Source organism: Triticum urartu, chromosome 3A (genome assembly GCF_056163025.1).
Source record: "Triticum urartu cultivar PI428250 chromosome 3A, HENAU_Tu73, whole genome shotgun sequence".
In the NCBI taxonomy this organism is placed as follows: Eukaryota; Viridiplantae; Streptophyta; class Magnoliopsida; order Poales; family Poaceae; genus Triticum; species Triticum urartu.
Window position 1 is genome coordinate 25,047,436 of NC_141875.1, and position 24,363 is coordinate 25,071,798.

General features: G+C 44.9%; 2 protein-coding genes across 2 annotated transcripts; both read left to right on the top strand.

Annotated features, from left to right (window-relative positions):
• The first annotated feature begins 15,451 nt into the window (after positions 1 to 15,451).
• On the top strand, positions 15,452 to 18,231 carry LOC125547728 (LEAF RUST 10 DISEASE-RESISTANCE LOCUS RECEPTOR-LIKE PROTEIN KINASE-like 2.1). Its single transcript, XM_087546104.1, has 3 exons — positions 15,452 to 16,413; positions 16,499 to 16,531; positions 16,691 to 18,231. Exons 1-3 carry the CDS (start codon positions 15,663 to 15,665, stop codon positions 17,800 to 17,802), a joined length of 1,896 nt encoding a protein of 631 aa, XP_087402230.1. The 5' UTR covers positions 15,452 to 15,662; the 3' UTR covers positions 17,803 to 18,231.
• A 2,838-nt stretch (positions 18,232 to 21,069) lies between these two features.
• Positions 21,070 to 24,326, top strand: LOC125542466 (LEAF RUST 10 DISEASE-RESISTANCE LOCUS RECEPTOR-LIKE PROTEIN KINASE-like 2.4). The gene is made up of 3 exons (XM_087546106.1): positions 21,070 to 22,273; positions 22,687 to 22,719; positions 22,978 to 24,326. The coding sequence occupies exons 1-3, from the start codon at positions 21,601 to 21,603 to the stop codon at positions 24,126 to 24,128; spliced, it is 1,857 nt and encodes a 618-aa protein (XP_087402232.1). The 5' UTR covers positions 21,070 to 21,600; the 3' UTR covers positions 24,129 to 24,326.
• Positions 24,327 to 24,363: the final 37 nt, after the last annotated feature.

Genomic DNA, 24,363 nt, shown 5'->3' on the forward strand with positions numbered 1-24,363 from the left:
GACACTGCTTTGCCTGTGGGCCTATTGGGCCTTCTGCTGGCTTGAATCCTGGCCCATGTAGGGTTTCTAGTCGTATTCAGGCCGTGGAGGCCCAGTAGGTGGCATTTTTTTTGGTTTTTTCTTTTTTATTTCTACATTTTTTTAGTTTTTTATTTTTTTATTTCTTATTAAAACTAAATACTTACAGTTTTTTAGTGATTTCTTTTTGCTTTTAGGTCACAAAAATTATAAACTTTCTGTTAGTGCCATTAGTTTTAAATTTTAAATAGTTTAAATTTGAATTTTAAAAAATTTGTGTGAATCACTAGTTTATGAATAACTTTACTATAAAATTAGAATTTATTTCTATTTATTTTTTATTTCTACTTAAAACTAAATACTTATAGTTTTTTAGTGATTTCTTTTTGCTTTTAGGTCACAAAAATTATAAACTTTCTGTTAGTGCCATTAGTTTTAAATTTTAAATAGTTTAAATTTGAATTTTTAAAAATTTGTGTGAATCACTAGTTTATGAATAACTTTACTATAAAATTAGAATTTTTTTCTTCTTTGCTATTTATTTTTTATTTATACTTACAATTAAATACTTATAGTTTGATTTTAGGTCACACAAATTATATTCTTTTTGCTATTGAAGAATATTATAGTTTTATTTTAGTTGATCATAACATAATATTTTAATTGATTGTTTTTATTTTCATAAAAGTTTTGTAGTTCATTCTGTTTGCTATTAATTCATTCTTTGAGCTAAATGACTCTGAAATTGGAAAGCATTTTAAAATGAACTCTGAAAAGGTTGAAAGTTGGCATGGTATCATCATTTCACCCACATAGCATGTTCCAAAAAGTAGAGAGGGTTACGACAAAAACTTGATGCACTTCGTGTAAATGGACAATCACTTTCGAAGTATCAAAGTTTCAAACCATAAGACATGAAAGCATTTCAAATGAACTCTGAAAAAGTTGAAAGTTGGGATGGTATCATAATTTCACCCACATAGCATTTGCTTATTGCGGGAGAAAGTCTTCACTTTTTCTTCACTTGTGTCGTTTGCTTATTGCGCCGTAACCATGGATAATCTTCATTGTTTATCAGGATGCTTGGGTCAGCCTTGACATTGAAGGGAGGATTTCATGAAACTTTTCATAATCTTCAGACATGTCTGTCTTGCCGTCCACTCCCAGGATGTCCCTTTTCCCTGAAAGAACTATGTGGCGCTTTGGCTCATCGTATGATGTATTCGCTTCCTTATCTTTTCTTTTTCTCGGTTTGGTAGACATGTCCTTCACATAGATAACCTGTGCCACATCATTGGCTAGGACGAAGGTTCGTCAGTGTACCCAAGATTTTTCAGATCCACTGTTGTCATTCCGTACTGTGGGTCTACCTGTACCCCGCCGCCTAACAGATTGACCCATTTGCACTTAAACAAAGGGACCTTAAAATCAGGTCCGTAGTCAAGTTCCCATATGTCCACTATGTAACCATAATATGTGTCCTTTCCGCTCTCGGTTGCTGCATCAAAGCGGACACCGCTGTTTTGGTTGGTGCTCTTTTGATCTTGGGCGATCGTGTAAAATGTATTCCCATTTATCTCGTATCCTTTGTAAGTCAATACAGTCAAAGATGGTCCCCTGGACAACAAGTACAACTCATCACAAACAGTGTTGTCACCTCTGAGACGTGTTTCCAACCAACTGCCGAAAGTCCTGATGTGTTCACATGTAATCCAGTCGTCGCACTGCTCCGGGTGTTTGGAGCGCAGACTGTTCTTGTGTTCATCGACATACGGGGTCACCAAGCTAGAGTTCTGTAGAACTGTGTAGTGTGCTTGAGACCAAGAATATCCGTCCCTGCATATTATTGAGTCTCTTCCCAGAGTGCCTTTTCCAGTCAGTCTCCCCTCATACCGCGATTTAGGGAGACCTATCTTGTTAAGGCCAGGAATGAAGTCAGCACAAAACCCGATAACATCCTTTGTTTGATGGCCCATGGAGATGCTTCCTTCTGGCCTAGCGCGGTTACGGACATATTTCTTTAGGACTCCCATGAACCTCTCAAAGGGGAACATATTGTGTAGAAATACAGGCCCCAGGATGACAATCTCGTCGACTAGATGAACTAGGACGTGCGTCATAATATTGAAGAAGGATGGTGGGAACACCAGCTCGAAACTGACAAGACATTGCGCCACATCACTCCTTAGCCTTGGTACGATTTCTGGATCGATCACCTTCTGAGAGATTGCATTGAGGAATGCACATAGCTTCACAATGGCTAATCGAACGTTTTCCGGTAGAAGCCCCCTCAATGCAACCGGAAGCAGTTGCGTCATAATCACGTGGCAGTCATGAGACTTTAGGTTCTGAAACTTTTTCTCTGGCATATTTATTATTCCCTTTATATTCGACGAGAAGCCAGTCGTGACCTTCATACTGAGCAGGCATTCAAAGAAGATTTCTTTCTCTTCTTTCGTAAGAGCGTAGCTGGCAGGACCTTTATACTGCTTCGGAGGCATGCCGTCTTTTTCGTGCAAATATTGCAGGTCCTCTCGTGCCTCGGGTGTATCTTTTGTCTTCCCATACACGCCCAAGAAGCCTAGCAGGTTCACGCAAAGGTTCTTCGTCACGTGCATCACGTCGATTGAGGAGCGGACCTCTAGGTCTTTCCAGTAGGGTAGGTCCCAAAATATAGATTTCTTCTTCCACATGGGTGCGTGTCCCTCAGCGTCATTCGGAACAGCTAGTCCACCGGGACCCTTTCCAAAGATTACGTAGTGTAAATCATTGACCATAGCAAGCACGTGATCACCGGTGCGCATGGCGGGCTTCTTCCGGTGATCTGCCTCGCCTTTGAAATGCTTGCCTTTCTTTCGACATTGATGGTTGGTCGGAAGAAATCAACGATGGCCCGGGTACACATTCTTCCTGCATTTGTCCAGGTATATACTTTCAGTGTCATCTAAACAGTGCGTGCATGCGTGGTATCCTTTGTTTGTCTGTCCTGAAAGGTTACTGAGAGCGGGCCAATCGTTGATGGTCACGAACAGCAACGCCTTAAGGTTAAATTCCTCCTGTCTGTGCTCATCCCACGTACGTACACCGTTTCCATTCCACAGCTGTAAAAGTTCTTCAACTAATGGCCTTAGGTACACATCAATTTCGTTGCCGGGTTGCTTAGGGCCTTGGATGAGAACTGGCATCATAATGAACTTCCGCTTCATGCACATCCAAGGAGGAAGGTTATACATACATAGAGTCACGGGCCAGGTGCTGTGATTGCTGCTCTGCTCCCCGAAAGGATTAATGCCATCCGCTCTTAAAGCAAACCATACATTCCTTGGGTCCTTTGCAAACTCATCCCAGTACTTTCTCTCGATTTTTCTCCACTGTGACCCGTCAGCGGGTGCTCTCAACTTCCCATCTTTCTTTCGGTTCTCACTGTGCCATCGCATCAACTTGGCATGCTCTTCGTTTCTGAACAGACGTTTCAACCTTGGTATTATAGGAGCATACCACATCACCTTCGCAGGAACTCTCTCCTGAGGGGCTCGCCATCAACATCACCAGGGTCATCTCGTCTGATCTTATACCGCAACGCACCGCATACCGGGCATGCGTTCAGATCCTTGTATGCACCGCGGTAGAGGATGCAGTCATTAGGGCATGCATGTATCTTCTCCACCTCCAATCCTAGAGGGCATACGACCTTCTTTGCTGCGTATGTACTGTCGGGCAATTCGTTATCCTTTGGAAGCTTCTTCTTCAATATTTTCAGTAGCTTCTCAAATCCTTTGTCAGCCACAGCATTCTCTGCCTTCCACTGCAGCAATTCCAGTACGGTACCGAGCTTTGTGTTGCCATCTTCGCAATTGGGGTATAACCCTTTTTTGTGATCCTCTAACATGCGATCGAACTTCAGCTTCTCCTTTTGACTAATGCATTGCGTCCTTGCATCGACAATGACCCGGCGGAGATCATCATCATCGGGCACATCGTCTGGTTCCTCTTGATCTTCAGCAGCTTCACCCATGGCAGCATCATTGGGCACATCGTCTGGTTCCTCTTGATCTTCAGCAGCTCCCCCCGTTGCAGCATCACCGTATTCAGGGGGCACATAGTTGTCATCGTACTCTTCTTCTTCGCCGTCTTCCATCATAACCCCTATTTCTCCGTGCCTCGTCCAAACATTATAGTGTGGCATGAAACCCTTGTAAAGCAGGTGGGAGTGAAGGATTTTCCGGTTAGAGTAAGACCTCGTATTCCCACATTCAGTGCATGGACAACACATAAAACCATTCTGCTTGTTTGCCTCAGCCGCATCGAGAAACTCATGCACGCCCTTAATGTACTCGCGGGTGTGTCTGTCACCGTACATCCATTGCCGGTTCATCTGCGTGCATTATATATAATTAAGTGTCCAAATTAATAGAAGTTCATCATCACATTAAAACCAAAGTGCATACATAGTTCTCATCTAACAACATATAGCTCTCCAGAGCATCTAATTAATTAAAACATACATTGAAACTATGTAAAACATTTCAATGCGAAAACAAATGCGATCATAATCGCAACCAAGGTAACAATTGATCCAACGGCATAATGATACCAAGCCTCGGTATGAATGGCATATTTTCTAATCTTTCTAATCTTCAAGCGCATTGCATCCATCTTGATCTTGTGATCATCGACGACATCCGCAACATGCAACTCCAATATCATCTTCTCCTCCTCAATTTTTTTTATTTTTTCCTTCAACAAATTGTTTTCTTCTTCAACTAAATTTAACCTCTCGACAATAGGGTCGGTTGGCATTTCCGATTCACATACATCCTAGATAAATAAAATCTATGTCATGTTGGTCGGCATAATTTTCATAAACAATAAATGAACCAATAGTTATAAAGATAATATACATACCAAATCCGAATCATAGACAGGACGAGGGCCGACGGGGGCGGATACCAAAACCATCGCACTATATAAGATGCAATAATAAATGTAAGAAAATGATACAAGTATCTATCTAAACATACAAGTAAGAATATTTTTCCTTTCAGAAAGAAGATAAGAACAAGAGGCTCACCACGGTGGTGTCGGTGATGAGATCGGCGCGGGTGATCGACGGCGGTGAAGACGGGGACGGGGCGTGACGGACCGCTAAATCTAGACAAATCTCGAGGAAAATGGAGCTTGGAGGTCGAGTTTCGAGAGGAGAAAGCTTAAGTAGTGTGGCTCGGGCATTCCATCGAACACCTCATGTGCATAGGAGGTGAGCTAGAGCACCACAAAGGCCTCTCCCCCTCGGCCAGAAAAAACAGAGCACTGTGCTCTGCTCTTGCGCGAGGGGGTATATATAGGCACCTCATTGGTCCCGGTTGATGACATGAACCGGGACTAAAGGGACGCCTTTGGTCCCGGTTCAAGCCGCCAACCGGGACCAATGGTGGTGGGCCAGGAGCGAGGCCCATTGGTCCCGGTTCGTCCCACCAACCGGGACCAAAAGGTCCAGACGAACCGGGACCAATGGCCCACGTGGCCCGGCCGGCCCCCTGGGCTCACGAACCAGGACCAATGCCCACATTAGTCCCGGTTCTACACTGAACCGGGACTAATGGGCTGAGCCGGCCTGGACCATAGCCCTGTTTTCTACTAGTGATATGATATGGCCATCATCATCTTGTGCTTGTGATCTCCATCTCCGAAGCACCGTCGTGATCACCATCGTCACCGGCGTGACACCTTGATCTCCATCGTAGCATCGTTTTCGTCTCGCCAAGCTTATGCTTCCACGACTATCACTACCGCTTAGTAAAGCATTACATCGTGATTTCATTGCATACAATAAAACGACAACCATAAGGCTCCTGCCAGTTGCCGATAACTCGGTTACAAAACATGATCATCTCATACAATAAAATTTAGCATCATGTCTTGACCATATCACATCACAACATGCCCTGCAAAAACAAGTTAGACGTCCTCTACTTTGTTGTTGCATGTTTTACGTGGCTGCTACAGGCTTAAGCAAGAACCAATCTCACCTACGCATCAAAACCACAACGATAGTTTGTCAAATAGACTCTGTTTTAACCTTCGCAAGGACCGGGCGTAGCCATACTTGGTTCAACTAAAGTTGGAGAGACAGTCGCCCGCAAGCCACCTATGTGCAAAGCACATCGGGGAAACCGGTCTCGCGTAAGCGTACGCGTAATGTTGGTCCGGGTCGTCTCGTCCAACAATGCCGCCAAACCAAAGTATGACATGCTGGTAGGCAGTATGACTTATATCGCCCATAACTCACTTGTGTTCTACTCGTGCATATAACATCAACATAAATAACCTAGGCTCTGATACCACTGTTGGGTTTCGTAGTAATTTCAAAAAAATTCCTACGCACACGCAAGATCATGTGATGCATAGCAACGAGATGGGAGAGTGTTGTCTACGTACCCAACGCAGACCGACTGCGGAAGCGCTGACACAACGTAGATGAAGTAGTCGTACGTCTTCACGATCCAACCGATCAAGCACCGAAACTACGGCACCTCCGAGTTCGAGCACACGTTCAGCTCGATGACGATCCCCGGACTCCGATCCAGCAAAGTGTCGGGGAAGAGTTCCGTCAGCACGACGGCGTGGTGACGATCTTGATGCACTACAGCAGCAGGGCTTCGCCTAAACTCCGCTACAGTATTATAGAGGACTATGGTGGCAGGGGGCACCGCACAGGGCTAAGGAATAGATCACGTGGATCAACTTGTTTGTTTCTGGGGTGCCCCTGCCTCCGTATATAAAGGACTAGAGGGGGGAGGCTGGCCGGCCATAGGAGGCACGCCAGGAGTCCTACTCCCTCTGGGAGGAGGATTCCCCCCCCCCCCAAATCCTAGTTGGAATAGGATTCGCGGAGGGGGAAAAGAGAGAGGGGGGGCCGGCCACCTCTCCTAGTACTAATAGGACTAGGGGAGGGAGGGGGGCGCGCAGCCCATCTTGGGAAGCCCCTTCTCTTTTCCACTAAGGCCCACTATGGCCCATATAGCTCCCGGGGGGTTCCGGTAACCTCCCGGTACTCCGGTAAAATCCCGATTTCACCCGGAACACTTCCGATGTCCAAACATAGGCTTCCAGTATATCAATCTTTACGTCTCGACCATTTCGAGACTCCTCGTCATGTCCGTGATCACATCTGGAACTCTGAACAACCTTCGGTACATCAAAATGCATAAACTCATAATATAACTGTCATCGTAACCTTAAGCGTGCGGACCCTACGGGTTCGAGAACAATGTAGACATGACCGGGACACGTCTCCGGTCAATAACCAATAGCGGGACCTGGATGCCCATATTGGCTCCTACATATTCTACGAAGATCTTTATCGGTCAGACCGCATAACAACATACGTTGTTCCCTTTGTCATCGGTATGTTACTTGCCCGATATTCGATCGTCGGTATCCAATACCTAGTTCAATCTTGTTACCGGCAAGTCTCTTTACTCGTTCCGTAATACATCATCTCGCAACTAACTCATTAGTTGCAATGCTTGCAAGGCTTATGTGATGTGCATTACCGAGAGGGCCCAGAGATACCTCTCCGATAATCGGAGTGACAAATCCTAATCTCGAAATACGCCAACCCAACATCTACCTTTGGAGACACCTGTAATGCTACTTTATAATCACCCAGTTACGTTGTGACGTTTGGTAGCACCCAAAGTGTTCCTCCGGCAAACGGGAGTTGCATAATCTCATAGTCATAGGAACATGTATAAGTCATGAAGAAAGCAATAGCAACATACTAAACGATCGGGTGCTAAGCTAATGGAATGGGTCATGTCAATCAGATCATTCAACTAATGATGTGACCTCGTTAATCAAATAACAACTCATTGTTCATGGTTAGGAAACATAACCATCTTTGATTAACGAGCTACTCAAGTAGAGGCATACTAGTGACACTTAGTTTGTCTATGTATTCACACATGTATTATGTTTCCGTTTAATACAATTCTAGCATGAATAATAAACATTTATCATGATTATAAGGAAATAAATAATAACTTTATTATTGCCTCTAGGGCATATTTCCTTCATACAAACCATCTCAAACACCATATGATCCTAGTGTGCTGATTCGAAAGTCTAAAGGCACAGCTATAGATCAATTGAGATACTCTCAGATTGTTGGTTCACTCCAGTATCTAGCGAGCGCAACGAGGCCTGACATCGCATTTTCTATTAGCAAACTGGGCCGATTTGTTTCCAAACCGGGTGATGTACATTGGCGTGCTCTTGAGAGAGTTATGCGCTATCTGAAAGGTACTATGAACTATGGACTTCACTATACCGGATACCCGTCGGTACTTGAAGGGTATAGTGATGCGAATTGGATCTCTGATGCTGATGAGATGAAGGCCACAACTTGGTATATGTTTACTCTTGGAGGTGGTGCTGTTTCCTGGAAGTCTTGCAAGCAAACGATCTTAACAAGATCGACAATGGAAGCAGAATTAACAGCGTTAGACACATCGGGTGGCGAAGCAGAATGGCTTCGAGATCTGTTGATGGACTTGCCAGTGGTTGAGAAGCCGGTTCCGGCCATCCTTATGAACTGTGACAATCAAACAGTTATTGTCAAGGTGAAGAGTTCAAAGGACAACATGAAGTCCAATAAACACATAAGAATGAGATTGAAAGCTGTCAGAAAATTGAGGAACTCCAGAGTGATATCATTGGATTATATTCAAACGGCTAAGAATCTGGCAGATCCCTTTACTAAAGGGCTATAACGTGTTGTGATAGATAGCACATCAAGGGAGATGGGTATGAGACCCACATGAGTTGCCATGGTAGTAACCCAACCTATGTGATCGGAGATCCCGTGAAGTAGGACTTGGGAAAACAAGCCAGTGGTGAACTGAGGAGAGTAACTTTACTAACCCACTCCGTTGGAGATGCAATACTCTCAGAAACTGTATGGAAGGATGACTATTGTCTTAATGTGTTCCAAGGCTTATATGCATAAGCAAGATGCTATCCTACAGAGGGATCTTTGGAGGAACACACCTATATGAGCCCGACTGCTGGTCACAGTCTATGATATTGGGGTGATCTCTAGCAACCTCATGAACAGGCCAAGAGTGTGACTAATATGCTCCACCCGAGGGGTCGGCCTCGGCAGCCTCGTATCAGTGAGACTAGTGGTGAAACTTCTTGACGCCAAACTGACAATTCAAGGCATAGTCCATTGTTCAGTTGTGAAGGAGTGTAACTACTTGGTCTAGGTGGAGCTCAACCTTAATCGGTCTCCACTGAGATGCTGGTATATCAAAACAGCGTTTGGAACAAAGGACAAACTGGGCCCCTGAGATCTGGTGGGGGATTGTTGAAATATGAGATGGGCCTAGAGCCCATATGACAATTTCAGATTTGATCTCTAAGGACCCATGTAGGTGGCATGACAAGGTGGTGGGAAGTTTAGTCCCACCCCGAAAGTGGAAGGAGAGTTGGAGTAGTTTATAAGGGATTCTCTCCTTCATGCTATTGGAGCTTGAGAAGAGATGAGGCCCTCGCGCACTCCTCCTCCGCTCGCCTCGCCACACCACGCCTCGTCACGATGCGCCGCGGGTTGCGGGATTGAGCCGAGCCGAGCTCACTCCTATGCGCTTCTTTTTGCCGGTCAGGAATGGAGAGTCTTTGACAGGTAGGGCCACGATTTGAGACGTCGGATCATGGGCTACCGACTTGGACGTGGGTTCAGCCCACGTCTCTCCACGCATGCCCTAAGAAAGCATAGAGAAAATGGGAGAAATGTCCACCAAGTGGCCACAAAATCAAGAAGCCTGTGACGAGGACAGGCGCTGAGTGGTAGCATGAAGCACATCCAAAATGAGACCTAGCCGCGCACGGTGACATTGCCTAGACAACAGGTGCTCGTGATGTAGAAGGCAAGGAATTTGAAGAAAGAGTCAGAGGCCCACCTAGGAAAGACCCTCTTAGTCACCATGTTATTACACGTCGTCCAAAGCGTCCAAGCTAACTCAGTGAACACTAGCCAGAAGAGCCATCTCTTCCTACCGGCCTGGGTGGCCCTGGCATGAAGAAGCCCGCCAAATCTGTTGCTTCCCAGTTAGGCCCGAGGCCACACAGACAAAGCTCCAAAGATCTCTAGTCGCCGTGCAATAGAAGAGGATGTGTGCTACTTGTAGTCTACGTTAGTATTTCCCTGAAGAGGAGAGGATGATGCAATACAGTAGAGATAAGTAGTTCCCTCAGTTAAGAACCATGGTTATCAATCTAGTAGGAGAACCAAACAAAATTCCGTTAAGCGCACCTACACACAAAAGAGCAAACACTTGCACCAAACGCAAATAAGAGGGTTGTCAATCCTCTTAGCGGTTATTTGAAAGGATTAAATCTTATCAAGGTAAATAGATGAACTAAAATACTAATTAAAATAAAAGTAAATAAATTGCAGTAAGGTATTTTTAGAGTTTTAATATAAGATAAATTAGACCGGGGGCCATAGTCTTCCCTAGAGGCTTGTCTCTCGAAGCATACGGAGGGTAAACAAATTACTATTGGGCAACTGATATAAAAGAAAATAATTATGACGGATTCATGGCAATGATCATGTATATAGGCATCACGTCTAAGACAAGCAGACCGACTCCTGCCTGCATCCACCCATCGACCGCTATCCATCATGCATCTAGGGTATTAACTATGAAACACAGTAACACCTTAAGCAAGATGACATGATGTAGACAAAGTAAAATCAAGCAGTATGATTAAACCCCACCATTTATTCTTAATGTCAACAATACAAATACGTGTCATGTCCCCTACTGTCATTGGGATTGAGCACTGCAAGATTGAACCCATCACAAAGCACATCTCCCATTGTAAGATAAATCAATCTAGAAGGCCAAACCAAGTCAATAGATCGTAGAGAAATACAAAGCTATAACAATCATGCATAAAAGAGTTCAGAGAAGATTCAAATATTTCTCATGAATAATCTGATCATAAACTCACAATTCATCGGATCCCAAGAAACACACCGCAAAGAGAAGATTACATCAGATAGAACTCCAAGAACATTGAGGAGAACATGGTATTGAAGATAAAAGATAGATAAGAAGCCATCGAGCTACTAGCTATGGACCCGTAGGTCCGCGGTAAACTACCAACACATCATAGGAAGGGCAGCAAGGTTGATGTAGAAGCCCTCTGTGATCGATTCCCCCTCCGGCAGAGTACCGAAAAAGGCCTGCAGAATAACAGAGGCTTGCGGTGGCGAAAAGGTTTTCTCTTTTGTGTCTCTGCTGGTTTGGGAATATTTGTGAATTTATAGCAAAGAAATTAGATCAAGAGGTGCCACGAGAGGCCCGCAAGCCTGGGGGGCGTGGCCACCCCCCCTGTGGTGCGCCCTCGAGGCTTCTCGTTTCCTCGTAACTCTTCTGTTCTTCTCCCGAAGCTTCCTGGGTCTCTTCTGGTCCAGGAAAAATTAATCCAAAGTTTTTCTCTTGTTTCGCCACTTTTTGAAAAGGCAAACACAAGCAGAAAACTGCAACTGACACTGGGCACTGCGTTAATAGGTTAGTCTCAAAGATGATATATATAATGGCATATAATTGCATAAAAACATTCAAGATTGATACTATAATAGCATGGAACAAAAAAAACAGACATTTGCATTTGTGCCCCTAACTCAAACTCCCTACTCAAATTTATTCCTAACTTTTTGATGTGCTCAAATTTGCCCCTTAAAAGCATTTTAGGTCGCGAGAATGCCCTTCCATCTGGTCAAAGTTGTTTGACAGAAACTTTGAAAATTCATAGCAAATTCATATGAACTCAGAAGAATGCGAAATAAGATATCAAAATGTTCATACAAATATCACCTATATGCTTATGTCATTTACGTTCATGACAAAAGCACTATTTAAAGCTTTTTAGGGTTTATAACATTAAAAAACTATTTAGGGTGAATGCAAATAAATGCACGTGTAGGCAATGAACGTAAATGACATGCGTGTGTCTGTGATATTTTTATGAACATTTTGATATCTTATTTGCATTGTTTTGAGTTCATATGAATTTGTTATGAATTTTCAAAATTTTGGTCAAACAACTTTGACCAGATCGAAGGGCATTCTGGTGAGCTAAAATGCATTTTAGGGGCATATTTGAGCACATCGAAAAGTTAGGGGTAAATCTAAGAGTGTTCGCAAATTAGGGCCATAAATGTAAATGTCCCTAAAAAATTATAAATACGTTGGAGACGTATCAATGTGTCCCAGCGTCTCCGGAACAACACAAAGAGGGCACAATCTATTCCCCGGGCCGTTCCTCTTGAGCACCTCCATCACGAAGAGAGCAAGCAAGGAGAGGTGTGCCACGAAGGTACTTAGCTTAAAGAAATTGAAGCCATAGACCTCCCTCCCCATGTAGGATCCGCAAGACCCAACGCAGCATGAGGGCCACATTCATACGGCGAGAGGCAATGATGCCAAGCCCTCCCATGTCCTTTGGCAAACAAATGTTAGCCCACTTGACCATGTGATATTTCTATCTACCGTTCATCACCTGCTAGAAGAAGCAAGATGGGTCTTTATCAAACGAGCTATGAACCCCCTTCGACAGGATATATAACCCATCATATACAATGGGAGGCTCCAAAGATTCGAGTCAATCAAGACCGCTTTACTCCCTTTGGAGGTAAAACATCCGCACCGAGGCCCAGCTGCCCTAGCCACGACCCTCCCCATAAACGGGCAAACTCACTCAGCAAGATCTGTGAGTCAGACATCGGCATCCCCATACTCTATGGGGAAGGCGGACAACACGAAGGGAGTACTTCATATACGTTCCACTCTTTTATATTATGTTCTAACAAGTACATAGTATATTGTAATGGCTTCAAGTATTCCTCATGCTAACGATAGCACATCCAAAATACTAATCAACATCATAATAGTTAGTACATGATAAAACGTCATAATAAATTACTAGTTCTAAATTAGCGTGGCTTGGCATCCAAAATAATTATCAATAATTGTCGCCGAATTACCATACAACAATAGCCTCCCCCAATCTCTTCCAACATTTGGTATGGACTGGCAAACAACTAGATAAGCACCTCCCGAAGATGACGGGCCCTTCTTCATAGGCAATGAGATCGGAGAGCCATTTGAGGGTGTTTCTTTCTTGTTTTGCTGTGAGTTAGGATAGATATTGAGATAGGGAAGCTTGTGGACGTTGGACTATATGACAAGATGTTTCACGGTCCTCTAGGAAAATGATGTCTGCTCCAGGTTTAATTGAAACCAAGACACCGCCATAACTACAAACATATTTCAATTGTCATATAGTCAAAGAGGAAGCATCATCGATCTTGTAAAAATAATATTCTCTCTGTCCTAAAATAAGTGCCGCTGATTTAGTACGAACCACAAGGATCAAGACTCGAACTAATGGGCATGCTAGCATTCTTGAAAATGCAAAAAATTATCAACGTGTCCACAGCATATGAACTGATTCAGTCAAAATGCAAGAAAAATGAGAAGCAAGGTTCATAATTGACAAGTAGAGAGTCAACCACCCTCGCAAAAAAAAAAGTAGAGAGTCAACCAGACCTTCCACCAAGTATTCCTGTGTTACGTACACACAGGGTGAATTCTGAAGTCAAATTAACCGGCTGCACGCGGCGAGGCATGTCCAAACTGTAGCACAAATTTGCCAACCTTTGCGTGCAACCAGGAACGAGCCTCAAATCACCAGGTTCGTGAAGGCTCTCCCTACTCCATACGAAATATCCAGATTCAGCGACACACCCCAGCTTATTGCTACTCCTGCCGGTCCTGGCCACCTTGCATCAACTGACAGCCGCCCCCAATGGTATCGCCCAAGACGCGAATTGCTCGCCAGCGACGTGCGGAAACCTCACCTTGGCGTACCCCTTCTGGATGACCGGCCAGGACAGCTTCTCCTGCGGCCCGCCAGCGTTCCAGCTCACGTGCACCGACTCCGCAGCTGGTGTTTTCCTGAGCCCCTCCTACATGAAGGTCCCTAACATCGACTATGGCAGCCGCTCCCTCGTCGTCGTCCACACCCTCCTGGCCCCCGATGCGGCGTGCTGCATGCACCGTCATGTTTGACGAGTCCTCAGCCTTCGCCATCACAGACATGCTCAGCATCAGCCGCAGGAACAGGGAGCTCTAAGCAGAACTCTATCAGAATATGCAACAGCATCACTATGTAGATACTAAGCATTGTAATAATGTTTTGCTGTCTAGTCAAGTATTACAGCGTATGTCTCTAAATGTTTCAAGCTGCTTCATGTTCAGTTCCTCTCTTCTGCTGCGGCTAGCTTGGTTTTCACCTGTGTTGCATGTCTGATGTACCGTCAGAAGAAAAATATTAGATCAGCAATCTTCAGAATTTACTATCGCAATACGTCAAATATCGACAAAATGCTAGGGAAATGTGAACCTCTTGCCCTGAAGAGGTATGAGTACTCACAACTGAAGAGAATAACGAGATTATTCAAAAATGAACTAGGAGAAGGTGGACATGGTGATTAACTGCACTATAACATGAGCAACGAGTACATAGGGATACCCTTCTACTGTAGCAGCTCCTCCTCGACGGAGTACCCGCCTTGTCGCTAGGTGCAACATTGCCTGCTCCGCCTCAGCCTTCACCTGGTGGAGACGAGGAATGGATGGACCACCAACGGTGACATTCACCAGGATGAGGCCGAGCCCAACCGCACCGTAAGGCTGCTGCCAAGACCGACTGCCCCGTGAACTCCCGCACAGCTGCAGTCTCCTCCTGTCGCGACAAAAATCGCACACTCTGGAAGTAACTTGCATATCAGACCTACCTTTAAGTTCATCTGATGGCACTTCTTTCACAAACCATATGGACTATCGAACAGACAATCTAAAATATGCTGTCGATGAAGATTCACTATTCATTCTTCCAGGATACACCTAATAACTTTCATGACTGGGCCACCTAGCGGCTGTACTCATAAACTGCATAATTTGACCTGCTCTCGTATGAAGCAAAAAGTTAAAACGACAACCCCAAAGAAGAATTAGCAATACATGTTGTCAAATGGAAGTACTGAACACTGCTTGGCATGAGTAGTTAACTATCTAAAAAAAATTACTGAACCACAAAGTCTCGAGACCAAAGCTGAAAACTCAAGGGGTTGGAGTCCAGAGATTTATCACTGTTTCCGGCAGAAAATGAAAGTGATTTTTCCAAATTCCCGCACAAATCCATCGTAACCCAAGGACATCGGGCATCAAATGGCTGCTCAGCAAAAAGTTCAGTCAAAAAGAAAGAAAGAAAAGGAAGAGAAATTCAGAAGACATGGAGACATGTTCACCCTTGAAAAGTAGAATTCAACACCAGAGACTGACCTTCCACAAATATCCTGTGTTACGTAGACTGGTAGACACAGGGTAGCGACATTTTTGGCACGGAATGACAAAGTCAAATTAGCCGGCTGCACGCGGCAAGACAAGTCCAAACTACACCACAAATTTGAGTGCAAAACCAGGATGAACTGTTCTAGGCTCAAATCATCACGTTCTTGAAGGCTCTCTGGACTCTGCTGCACACGAAATATCCAAAATTCAGACATGCATCCCAGCTCGTTGCTACTCCTACCAATCTTACCGATCTTGGCCTCCTTGCATCAGCCGGCTGCTGCCGCCAGTGGCACCGCCCAAGATGCGGGCTGCCCGCCGGCGACATGCGGGAACCTCACCTTGGCGTACCCCTTCTGGCTGGCCGGCCAGGACCGGTTCTCCTGCGGCCCGCCGGCGTTCCGGCTCACGTGCACCGACTCAGCGGCTGGTGCTTTCCTGAGCACCTCCTACATGAAGGTCCTCGACATCAACTATGGCAGCCGCTCCCTCATCGTCGTCCACGTCCTCCTGGCCGCTGACGGCGCGTGCACCATCATGTTCAATGTGTCCTCGGCCTTTGCCATCACGGACAGGTTCAGCATCAGCCGCAGGAACAGGGAGCTCTACGTGCTCTCCAGCTGCAAAGAGAGGCGTCCACCGCCCGGGGCCGTCCCGGTGACCAACTGCACGGACAACAGCAGTGGGATGTACGTGTACCTCGGGGGAATCTATGGCACAGGCCAGCCGCCAGTGAATGAAGGGAGCTGCGATACCTCCATATTTCCGGTGCTCGGGGCAGAGCCGGCAGGCATGACGGCGGGCAATTATAGACAGCTCATAAAGGGCGGGTTCCTATTGGAGTGGGAGCCCGTCGGTGACTGCAATGTCTGCAAGGCAAGCGGTGGGCGGTGCCGCTACGATGCCAACACATCAGCGTTCGCGTGCCTTTGCTCAGATGGTAGCATGCACCCGTCGACTTGTGGTAAGCTGCCTGCCATGAGATGCATATTTTCTGTCAGAATGTGCAATACCATCACTATATTGATAATCTGTTCATCTTCATGCAGATACTAAACACAACAGAAAGCTCACTTTGATAGGTAAGCGTTCTAATAATGTTCTGCTGTCTAAAGTACCCCCTTTGTACTAAGTCAGCAAAAATTAATATGGATCGGAGGGAGAATTATAGTATACGTAATGTTTTAAGCTGCTTCATGTTCAGTTGCTCACCTCTAACTGTACCTTTTCTGCACTTTCAGTTTCGCTGTCTGCTGCGGCTAGCTTGGTTTTTGCCTGTCTTGCATGTCTGATGTACCGCCAGAAGAAAAATATCAGATCAGCAATCTTCAGAATTTACGCCAGCAATACATCAAACATCGACGAAATGCTAAGAAAATGTGAATCTCTTGCCCTCAAGAGGTATAAGTACTCACAACTGAAGAAAATAACAAGATCATTCAAGGATGAGCTAGGAGAAGGTGGATATGGTGTGGTATACAAGGGAAGTCTGCAAGATGGCAGAATGGTTGCAGTGAAGCTACTGAAAGGATCAAAAGGCAACGGAGAAGATTTTCTGAATGAAGTTATGAGTATCGGCCAGACTTCTCATGTTAACATTGTCAAGCTACTCGGTTTCTGTTTAGAGGGATCCAAGCGAGCACTTGTCTACGAGTACATGTCCAATGGTTCTTTGCAGAAGCACATTTATTCAGAGAGTACCAAACAGGCCATTGGATGTGAGATGTTCCTAAAAATTGCAATCGGTATCGCACGAGGGTTAGAGTATCTACACCAGGGTTGCAACGCCCGCATCATCCATTTCGATATCAAGCCTAACAACATCCTTCTAGATGACGAGTTCTGTCCCAAGATTGCAGACTTTGGTCTGGCAAAGCTATGCCACCTCAAGGACAGTGTCCTTTCAATGGCGGAAGCGAGAGGGACGGTTGGTTTCATCGCACCAGAAGTGTTCTCTAGGGGTTTCGGAGTCGTCTCGACAAAGTCGGATGTTTACAGCTATGGGATGATGCTCCTAGAAATGGTCGAAGGGAAGAAGGATCAGAAAGGAAAGGCAGACAGCTCTAGTGAAGCATTTTTTCCACATTGGGTTTGGGATAATTTGGCGAGGGAATTGCATGGATCTGAAGAAAAATATGGGACTGAAGAAATTGTAAGAAGGATGACCTTGGTTGGATTGTGGTGCATACAGATGAACCCTGAAAGCCGCCCGTCCATGAGCAGGGTTATAGAGATGTTGGAGAGGAAGATGGGTGAATTGGAGATGCCTCCCCGGCCGTTCCTCTGTTCTCCAGTGTACTCAACAACAGTTTCATCTTATGCATCTGTCCAAGTTATGATGCCTTCACCGTGATATGCATCTGTGCATGCTGAAACAATACTTTTCAAAAACAATAGCGACAGTGTACATGTAATTACTCTCAGGGTTACAGTTCAAACCTCCTTGTATTGGTATTTAGGATTTCAAAATTAAGAATGTAATTACCGGTTCGAAGAGTTGCCTTCCAACTGATGTTAGGGTAAATCTATGTATTTGAGAGCATCAACGAGTTTCTTCAAGGCCTTCTCCTGCTCCCAGGGCTTCTCCAAAGTCTGAACCATGCAACGGGTCAGAGAAGCCACAGCACACATTTTTAGACTGGAACTCTTTTAGAAATGTTGATCTTTCAAAACAAGAGAAACATCTGCACAGTGCATGGGCTGAACAATCTCATTTGTACTCAATAAGTGCTGCCAGGGTGTTGCTGACAACTTGCAATAACCCAACGTGTTGGCTCAGAGAAAAGTAAGCGTGGCCAAAATAGTACATGTTCCTGTTCTCACCCTGCCACCGGCACACCACCCAGAAGAGGGATTTTTTATTTTTTGCCACAACTTACTTTGCACATCGATAATTTGCCACTGCTTACATTGTAATTGATCTGTTGCCACTTCTTACTTGCAACTTTGACTTTTTTGCCCTCTGCCAGGTAGGTTCCACGTAAAATGACAAGAATACCCACCCTACAGACTGACCACAAACAGGAGAGGAGCTCAGTTTCATTCCCTTTCTCTCGCCCAGTGGACTGTGCTCTGCCGCCGGCCACCATGTCCCCGTGCGCAACCGCTACTGCTGCTCGTCCTTGATGTCGCGTAGCAGGGAGCGGGCGGCGGGGCAGCGACCCGTGTGCGGAAGCGGCAGCGCGCGGAAGAAGGCGAGAGCGAGCGGCGGAGGGTAGAAGCGGAGGACCGCGGCGACAAGATGCGCGTGCGTCTGGAAGGAGGATTTGATGATGTCGGTGCAAATTGTGAGCGGGAGGCCGACGCCGGCGTGCGCTCCTCCTCTCCTCGCTCCTCGCCGAGCCCCACATCCCGACCTGGCTCATTCTAGCGCTCGCCCAATGCGGCCGCCCCGGTGACACTGTCCAGGTCTACGCGCCTGATGAGCGTGCGTGCGTCCTCGCGCCTGATGCCTACGCCTGCACCGCACTCCTCACCTCGCTTGCCAGCGCCCGGATGACGGCCATCGCACGCGCGCTCGTGAGATGCCGCTGCTGCTGCTCGTGCTTGTGCGCTGCTCTACCTCAAAGTGGCCGCCCGGGCAACTGCTGCTGTGTTCGTGGTTGTGTGCTGCTGTTCCCTCCACCTCCTCACTGAGATGTAGGCTGCCGGAAGACTAGAGGAGAGAACGCCGGACGAGGTTATGACGTTGTGTGCTGCTGCTTGTGGTTGTGTGCTTGTGTGCAAGCGTCCATGGATACGGAAGAAGAGACGCCGGAAGAGGCAGTAGGCGTGGAGCAGCAGTTGAGCACATGGAGGCGGGAAGAATACCTGCGAACACGAGGCGCCGGAATGCAGGAGAGAGCGGTGGCAGCTGGATTCATCCCGATTTGGGGAATCGCTGGGCTCTGTTTCAGTCAAACAGTCACAAAGGGTAAACCAGTCCACTGTTTTGTGCATATATAATACATCAATCATTTGCAAGCATAGTTTTAAATAGCCGGCTATAGCCCCGCTATAGCTCCGCTATAGCTGTTTGAGGGTGTTGCCGCTAAATGATTTCATATACAATTTGCCACTATAGCTCCGCTATAGCCCGCTGTAGCTGTTTTTAAGGGTCGCCGCTAAATGCCATAGCCCGCTATTTAAAACATTATTTGCAAGTATTGTTTTTGTGTGGAAAATGGCAAAAGATCAAAATCTAAAGAAAAGAGGGTCATTAGATCAATTTCAATCTAACTAGTGGCAAATTGTCAAAGTCCAAAGAAAGTGATGTTAAATAATCAAATCGCCCCCCAGAAGCAACTCGACTTCCATTACTATGACATGCGAAAGCTCTTTTGGCACCTTTCAATGGCTCTGCAGTCATTGTCAGCAGCCGTAGTTGCTTAGCAAGAGCTTAGCAAGTGTTAGTTCTACCAGCCTTGGCAAAGCATAACAAGTTCTTTTTAGTGGAGTGCTACAGCTACAGCTTCAGTAGATAAGCTTACTGAATTCAAATTTTCCTAAAACAATTGCAGGAAGTGGCAGGACTGTAAGAGTATATTCTTAAATTAATTAATCAAGCGCGTCGTAATTCAGTGTTGTCTGAGAAAATCGATTCCCTGATAATGCAACCGCCAGGTGTGAAGGGTGGAAGATGGCCAGGAGGACCTGGGAATGAGACGCCTCTGTTCAAGTGTTGACCGGAGACATTTGAGACTGGAATGGAGTCCGTTCAACTGTTGACCAGAGATATTTGAGGCTGGAATGGCGAAGGGGACTAGGAAGTAGATTGATATTGTTTCTTCTTGGATACAAAAAATACAGCACTCTATTGTACCCACGGAAAAAAAAATCCCTTGCATGCAACATCCCAGGAGTAAAGGGTGGAAGATGGCCAGAATCCATGGTGGCTCTGGTGAAATGTGAGGAGAGATTTCATACTGCAATGATAAAGGAGACCAAGGAAGTACTCCCTCCGTTCCAAATTACTTGTCTTAGATTTGTCTAGATACGGAGGTATCTAGCACTAAAATGAGTCTAGATACGGATGTATCTAGACAAATCCAAGACAAGTAATTCGGAACGGAGGGAGTAGATTGATATTGTTCTTCCTGAATTCAAATAATGATAAAATGCCCAGTTTACATAGTGCTTCTTGTATAATTTCCTCTTACCTCTTCTATTCTTTTATTACAGCAGTGGTAGTCTCAATTGTTGTCCAGCCACTCAGTCTAATTTACAGAGACTCTGCTATATTCTACACTAACCCAACAACACAGAGATCATGATACGCTACAAGTCTACAACTGTACTTAAATATAAAATATGTGTGTGGACCCCGGCTAGTCCCAGGGCCTATGATCATGACAGGTTCCATTTGAAACTAGTATATACTCCCTCCATTCCTAAATATAAGTCTTTTTAAAAATTTCAATATGGACTACATAGGATTTTCTAGAGATTTCAGTATGGACTACATAGAGGAAAATGAGTGAATCAACACTCTAAATTACATCTATATACATCCGTAAGTAGTCCATATTGAAATCTCTAGAAAATCCTATATTTAGAAACGGAGGGAGTAGCTTGCAAATTAGAATTGTTGCATCAGCATTCTGTAGAATGAATTTTCGTCGGGGGAATGAGATACCTTTGCATGCATCCTGGATACGAGCAGTTACTAGATACGGAGTACTTGCTATGCCGACTACTGGAACCATGGTCCATGGCCACCCATGCATACCACAAATAAAAGGACAGGCTAGTTATAGTTCTGTAAAATGAATAAAAAATATCATTAGCTCCATGTCGAAGTATTATGAATAATGATCCAAGAAAAAGGAAATAGCTAATACTGAACTTTAAAGTTTTGATCATCACTGCCATGGCTACAACTTGTGTCATACGGTCAACAATTTAGAGCGAGATTGCAGCTGCTATCGCTGGGCACTTGACCAGGAAAGGAGCCAGTTTTGACCACTTGTTACCAGGCCACAAGAAGACCTTCTGAACCGTTCATTCCAGTTATTGACCAGTCTCATCCGGTGACTAAATTGCTCAGTCTAGACCGAGTCAACAAGACAGCAACCTGTGTTGAGCCCCAGTTTAAAACTAGAGTAAGGCAACCACGCAACCTACCTTTCCACTGAACCATCTCCTCTGTTCCTCCTTACTGCAGCTATTTGCGATGTTCCGCGCCTGTCTGCTCTTATGGATCTTAGCATCTTCTTTACAAAACTCAAGAACAACGAGCATGGCGCAAGAAACAGCAAGCTGCCCACCCAAGGCCTGCGGCAACCTGACCATCTCGGATCCATTCTGGCTTGTCCAAGAGCAAGGAATGGAGACGCCATGTGGTTTGATAGACTACCAGGTGTACTGCTATAACAACAACCCATTCCTGAGGAGCACCATCCACGACGGGTTTGGAATCCTCAACATCTTCTACAAGAATCGCACCTTCCTCACTGCCGATATCAACAAAATGGAGGACTTCAGCAGGTGCCAAGTTCCGATCACCAATACATCCTTCAAAATCGGCTTTCTGCCATTCAATATCAGCCATGCCAACCGAGACCTGCTGTTCTTCTATGATTGCATCGGTAACCCAGTGGTACCGCAGCTGCGACATGGACTTGTGCCGATGCATTGTGGCAACAACTCATTTGTTCATCTCGGCCGAGGGCCCTACAATGCTTCTCATGACTATGGGGAGTACTTCATAGAGGGTTGCAAGACCACCCTCGTGCCAGTACTGGGGGCGTCAGCAAACATGGCGAACGCAGGTGACTACGAACAATTAATCAGGGATGGTTTTCTGTTATCATGGCCAGTGGTACCTGATCAGTTTCCAAGACAAGGTACGATTAGCAGCTAGTAGTAGCACTATGTGTACTTTATTTGGTAACATATAGTCATACGCATATGTTAATATGCAATGCAAAGAACATAATAGCCTTTACATAATTCTGATGTATAAAGATATAGGTATTGAAAGATGCCAGTTGTGGACGAGGTTTATTTGTTGCACAGAGTATGCTATATGCTGGATTCCATCTGTTTGTTTTCATCATATATGATTTGTAATGAATCAATGTTCGCCAAGTGACGAAATTCAAGGAAATGAAATGAAGTGCCAGCTATATTGGGATTGTCTTAATGATTTAACTCCATATGCTTCGCACAATTATTCTATATTGCCATGGTTCATTTTTATGTTTTTTTATTTTGTGATTGATACTTACATTGACTAACCATAATAATTTCTCTGCAGATGGCAGGCACAACAAGAAGTTAATTTTGATAGGTATGTCTATCATTGCTTCTGCTCAGAAAATACAGGATACTTCATCACAAACTTCCATGCAACGATGCTATCTAAAGGCGAACTGCTAAGTCTAAAATTAACTGAATTATGGAGATTTCTAATTTAAGGACGTGAAACTGAAAGATTCCTAAATGGCTGCATTCAAAAAGAAATAGCTTACACAGTCTCATACATATACTGATGTCGTGATGTACTATAAACTTTACTAAATGATGCTCACTTTTCGTATTTTTACAGTTTCTCTGGCTGCCACAATCAGCTTGCTAACATGTCTAGTTTGGGGGGTGCACCGACAGAAGGAAAGGATTAGTCTTCTTATCCTCCCAAAGCAGACTCGTAATAAATCGAGCATGGAAGAAATGCTAAGGAGGTATGGATCTTTGGCTCTGAAAAGGTACAAGTACTCAGAGCTGAAACAAATGACTAGCTCGTTCAAGGATAAACTTGGAGAAGGTGGATATGGCACGGTATTTAGGGGTAGCTTACAAGATGGCTGTGTGGTTGCTGTGAAGCTCCTAAAAGTTTCCAAAGGCAATGGAGGGGAGTTCCTAAATGAGGCAATTAGCATTGGTAGGACATCACATATTAACATCGTCGGTCTGCTCGGTTTTTGCTTAGAAGGAGCTAAGCGAGCCCTTGTTTATGAGTATATAGCAAATGGTTCACTGGAGAAGTACATTTACATAGAGAATTCAGATCTAGTTATTGGATGGGACAAGTTACAGCAAATAGCACTTGGCATCGCACGTGGATTGGAATATTTGCATCAAGGATGTAGTACTCGCATCATCCATTTTGACATCAAGCCTCAGAATATACTTCTAGATCAAGATTTTTGTCCCAAAATTGCCGATTTCGGTTTAGCCAAACTTTGTCACCTCAAGGATAGCATCCTCTCTGTCGCCGAAGCAAGAGGTACCATTGGATTCATTGCTCCAGAAGTATTCTCTAGAGGTTTTGGAGTCGTTTCTACAAAGTCAGATGTCTATAGCTATGGAATGATGCTCCTGGAAATGGTAGGAGGAAGGATAAATAAAGAAAAAGGGAATGCAGAGAGCTCAAGTGATGTATATTTTCCAAACTGGATTTATGACAATATAGCAGAACAGGTACAAAGTTGTGAAGTCATCTGTGACCTTGAAGAAGCCATGAGAAAGATTACCTTAGTGGGCCTATGGTGCATACAAACTAACCCTGTAAACCGTCCTTCGATGAGCAAGGTGATTGATATGTTGGAAAAGAGGATCAACGAATTGGAGATGCCACCGAAGCCGTTCCTTTCGTGTCCCTCGATCCCGACAAGCTTGTCGTCCCATACAAGTTATGATTACAGATCATCGTATTGCTCTGCATCCCCTGCTCTGTTACCATGCATAGCCCAAAAGTAGTATGAAGTGGATAAATGTAAATTCGAATTACCTCTGCATTTACCATTAAGATCTTCTAGTGTGTGAACCGTGTGTAAAAGAAATGTGAATTTTCAGAGGTTACATCGTGTCTCTGAGAATGGCCAAGGCAATGTGATAACGGAAGGCTGTTCGAGATTATTGTACTTGATACGAATCAAAACACGAATAACGAAATGAAAGCTGTTTGGGTGATTTATGTGTTTGCGTTTCTGAC

Coding starts and splice junctions, on each gene's coding strand:
- LOC125547728 (XM_087546104.1), top strand. CDS start 15,663: ATGCATCCCAGCTCGTTGCTACTCCTACCAATCTTACCGATCTTGGCC. Junction 16,414..16,498: donor CATGCACCCGTCGACTTGTG/GTAAGCTGCCTG, acceptor ATCTTCATGCAG/ATACTAAACACAACAGAAAG. Junction 16,532..16,690: donor CAGAAAGCTCACTTTGATAG/GTAAGCGTTCTA, acceptor CTGCACTTTCAG/TTTCGCTGTCTGCTGCGGCT.
- LOC125542466 (XM_087546106.1), top strand. CDS start 21,601: ATGTTCCGCGCCTGTCTGCTCTTATGGATCTTAGCATCTTCTTTACAA. Junction 22,274..22,686: donor TGATCAGTTTCCAAGACAAG/GTACGATTAGCA, acceptor ATTTCTCTGCAG/ATGGCAGGCACAACAAGAAG. Junction 22,720..22,977: donor CAAGAAGTTAATTTTGATAG/GTATGTCTATCA, acceptor GTATTTTTACAG/TTTCTCTGGCTGCCACAATC.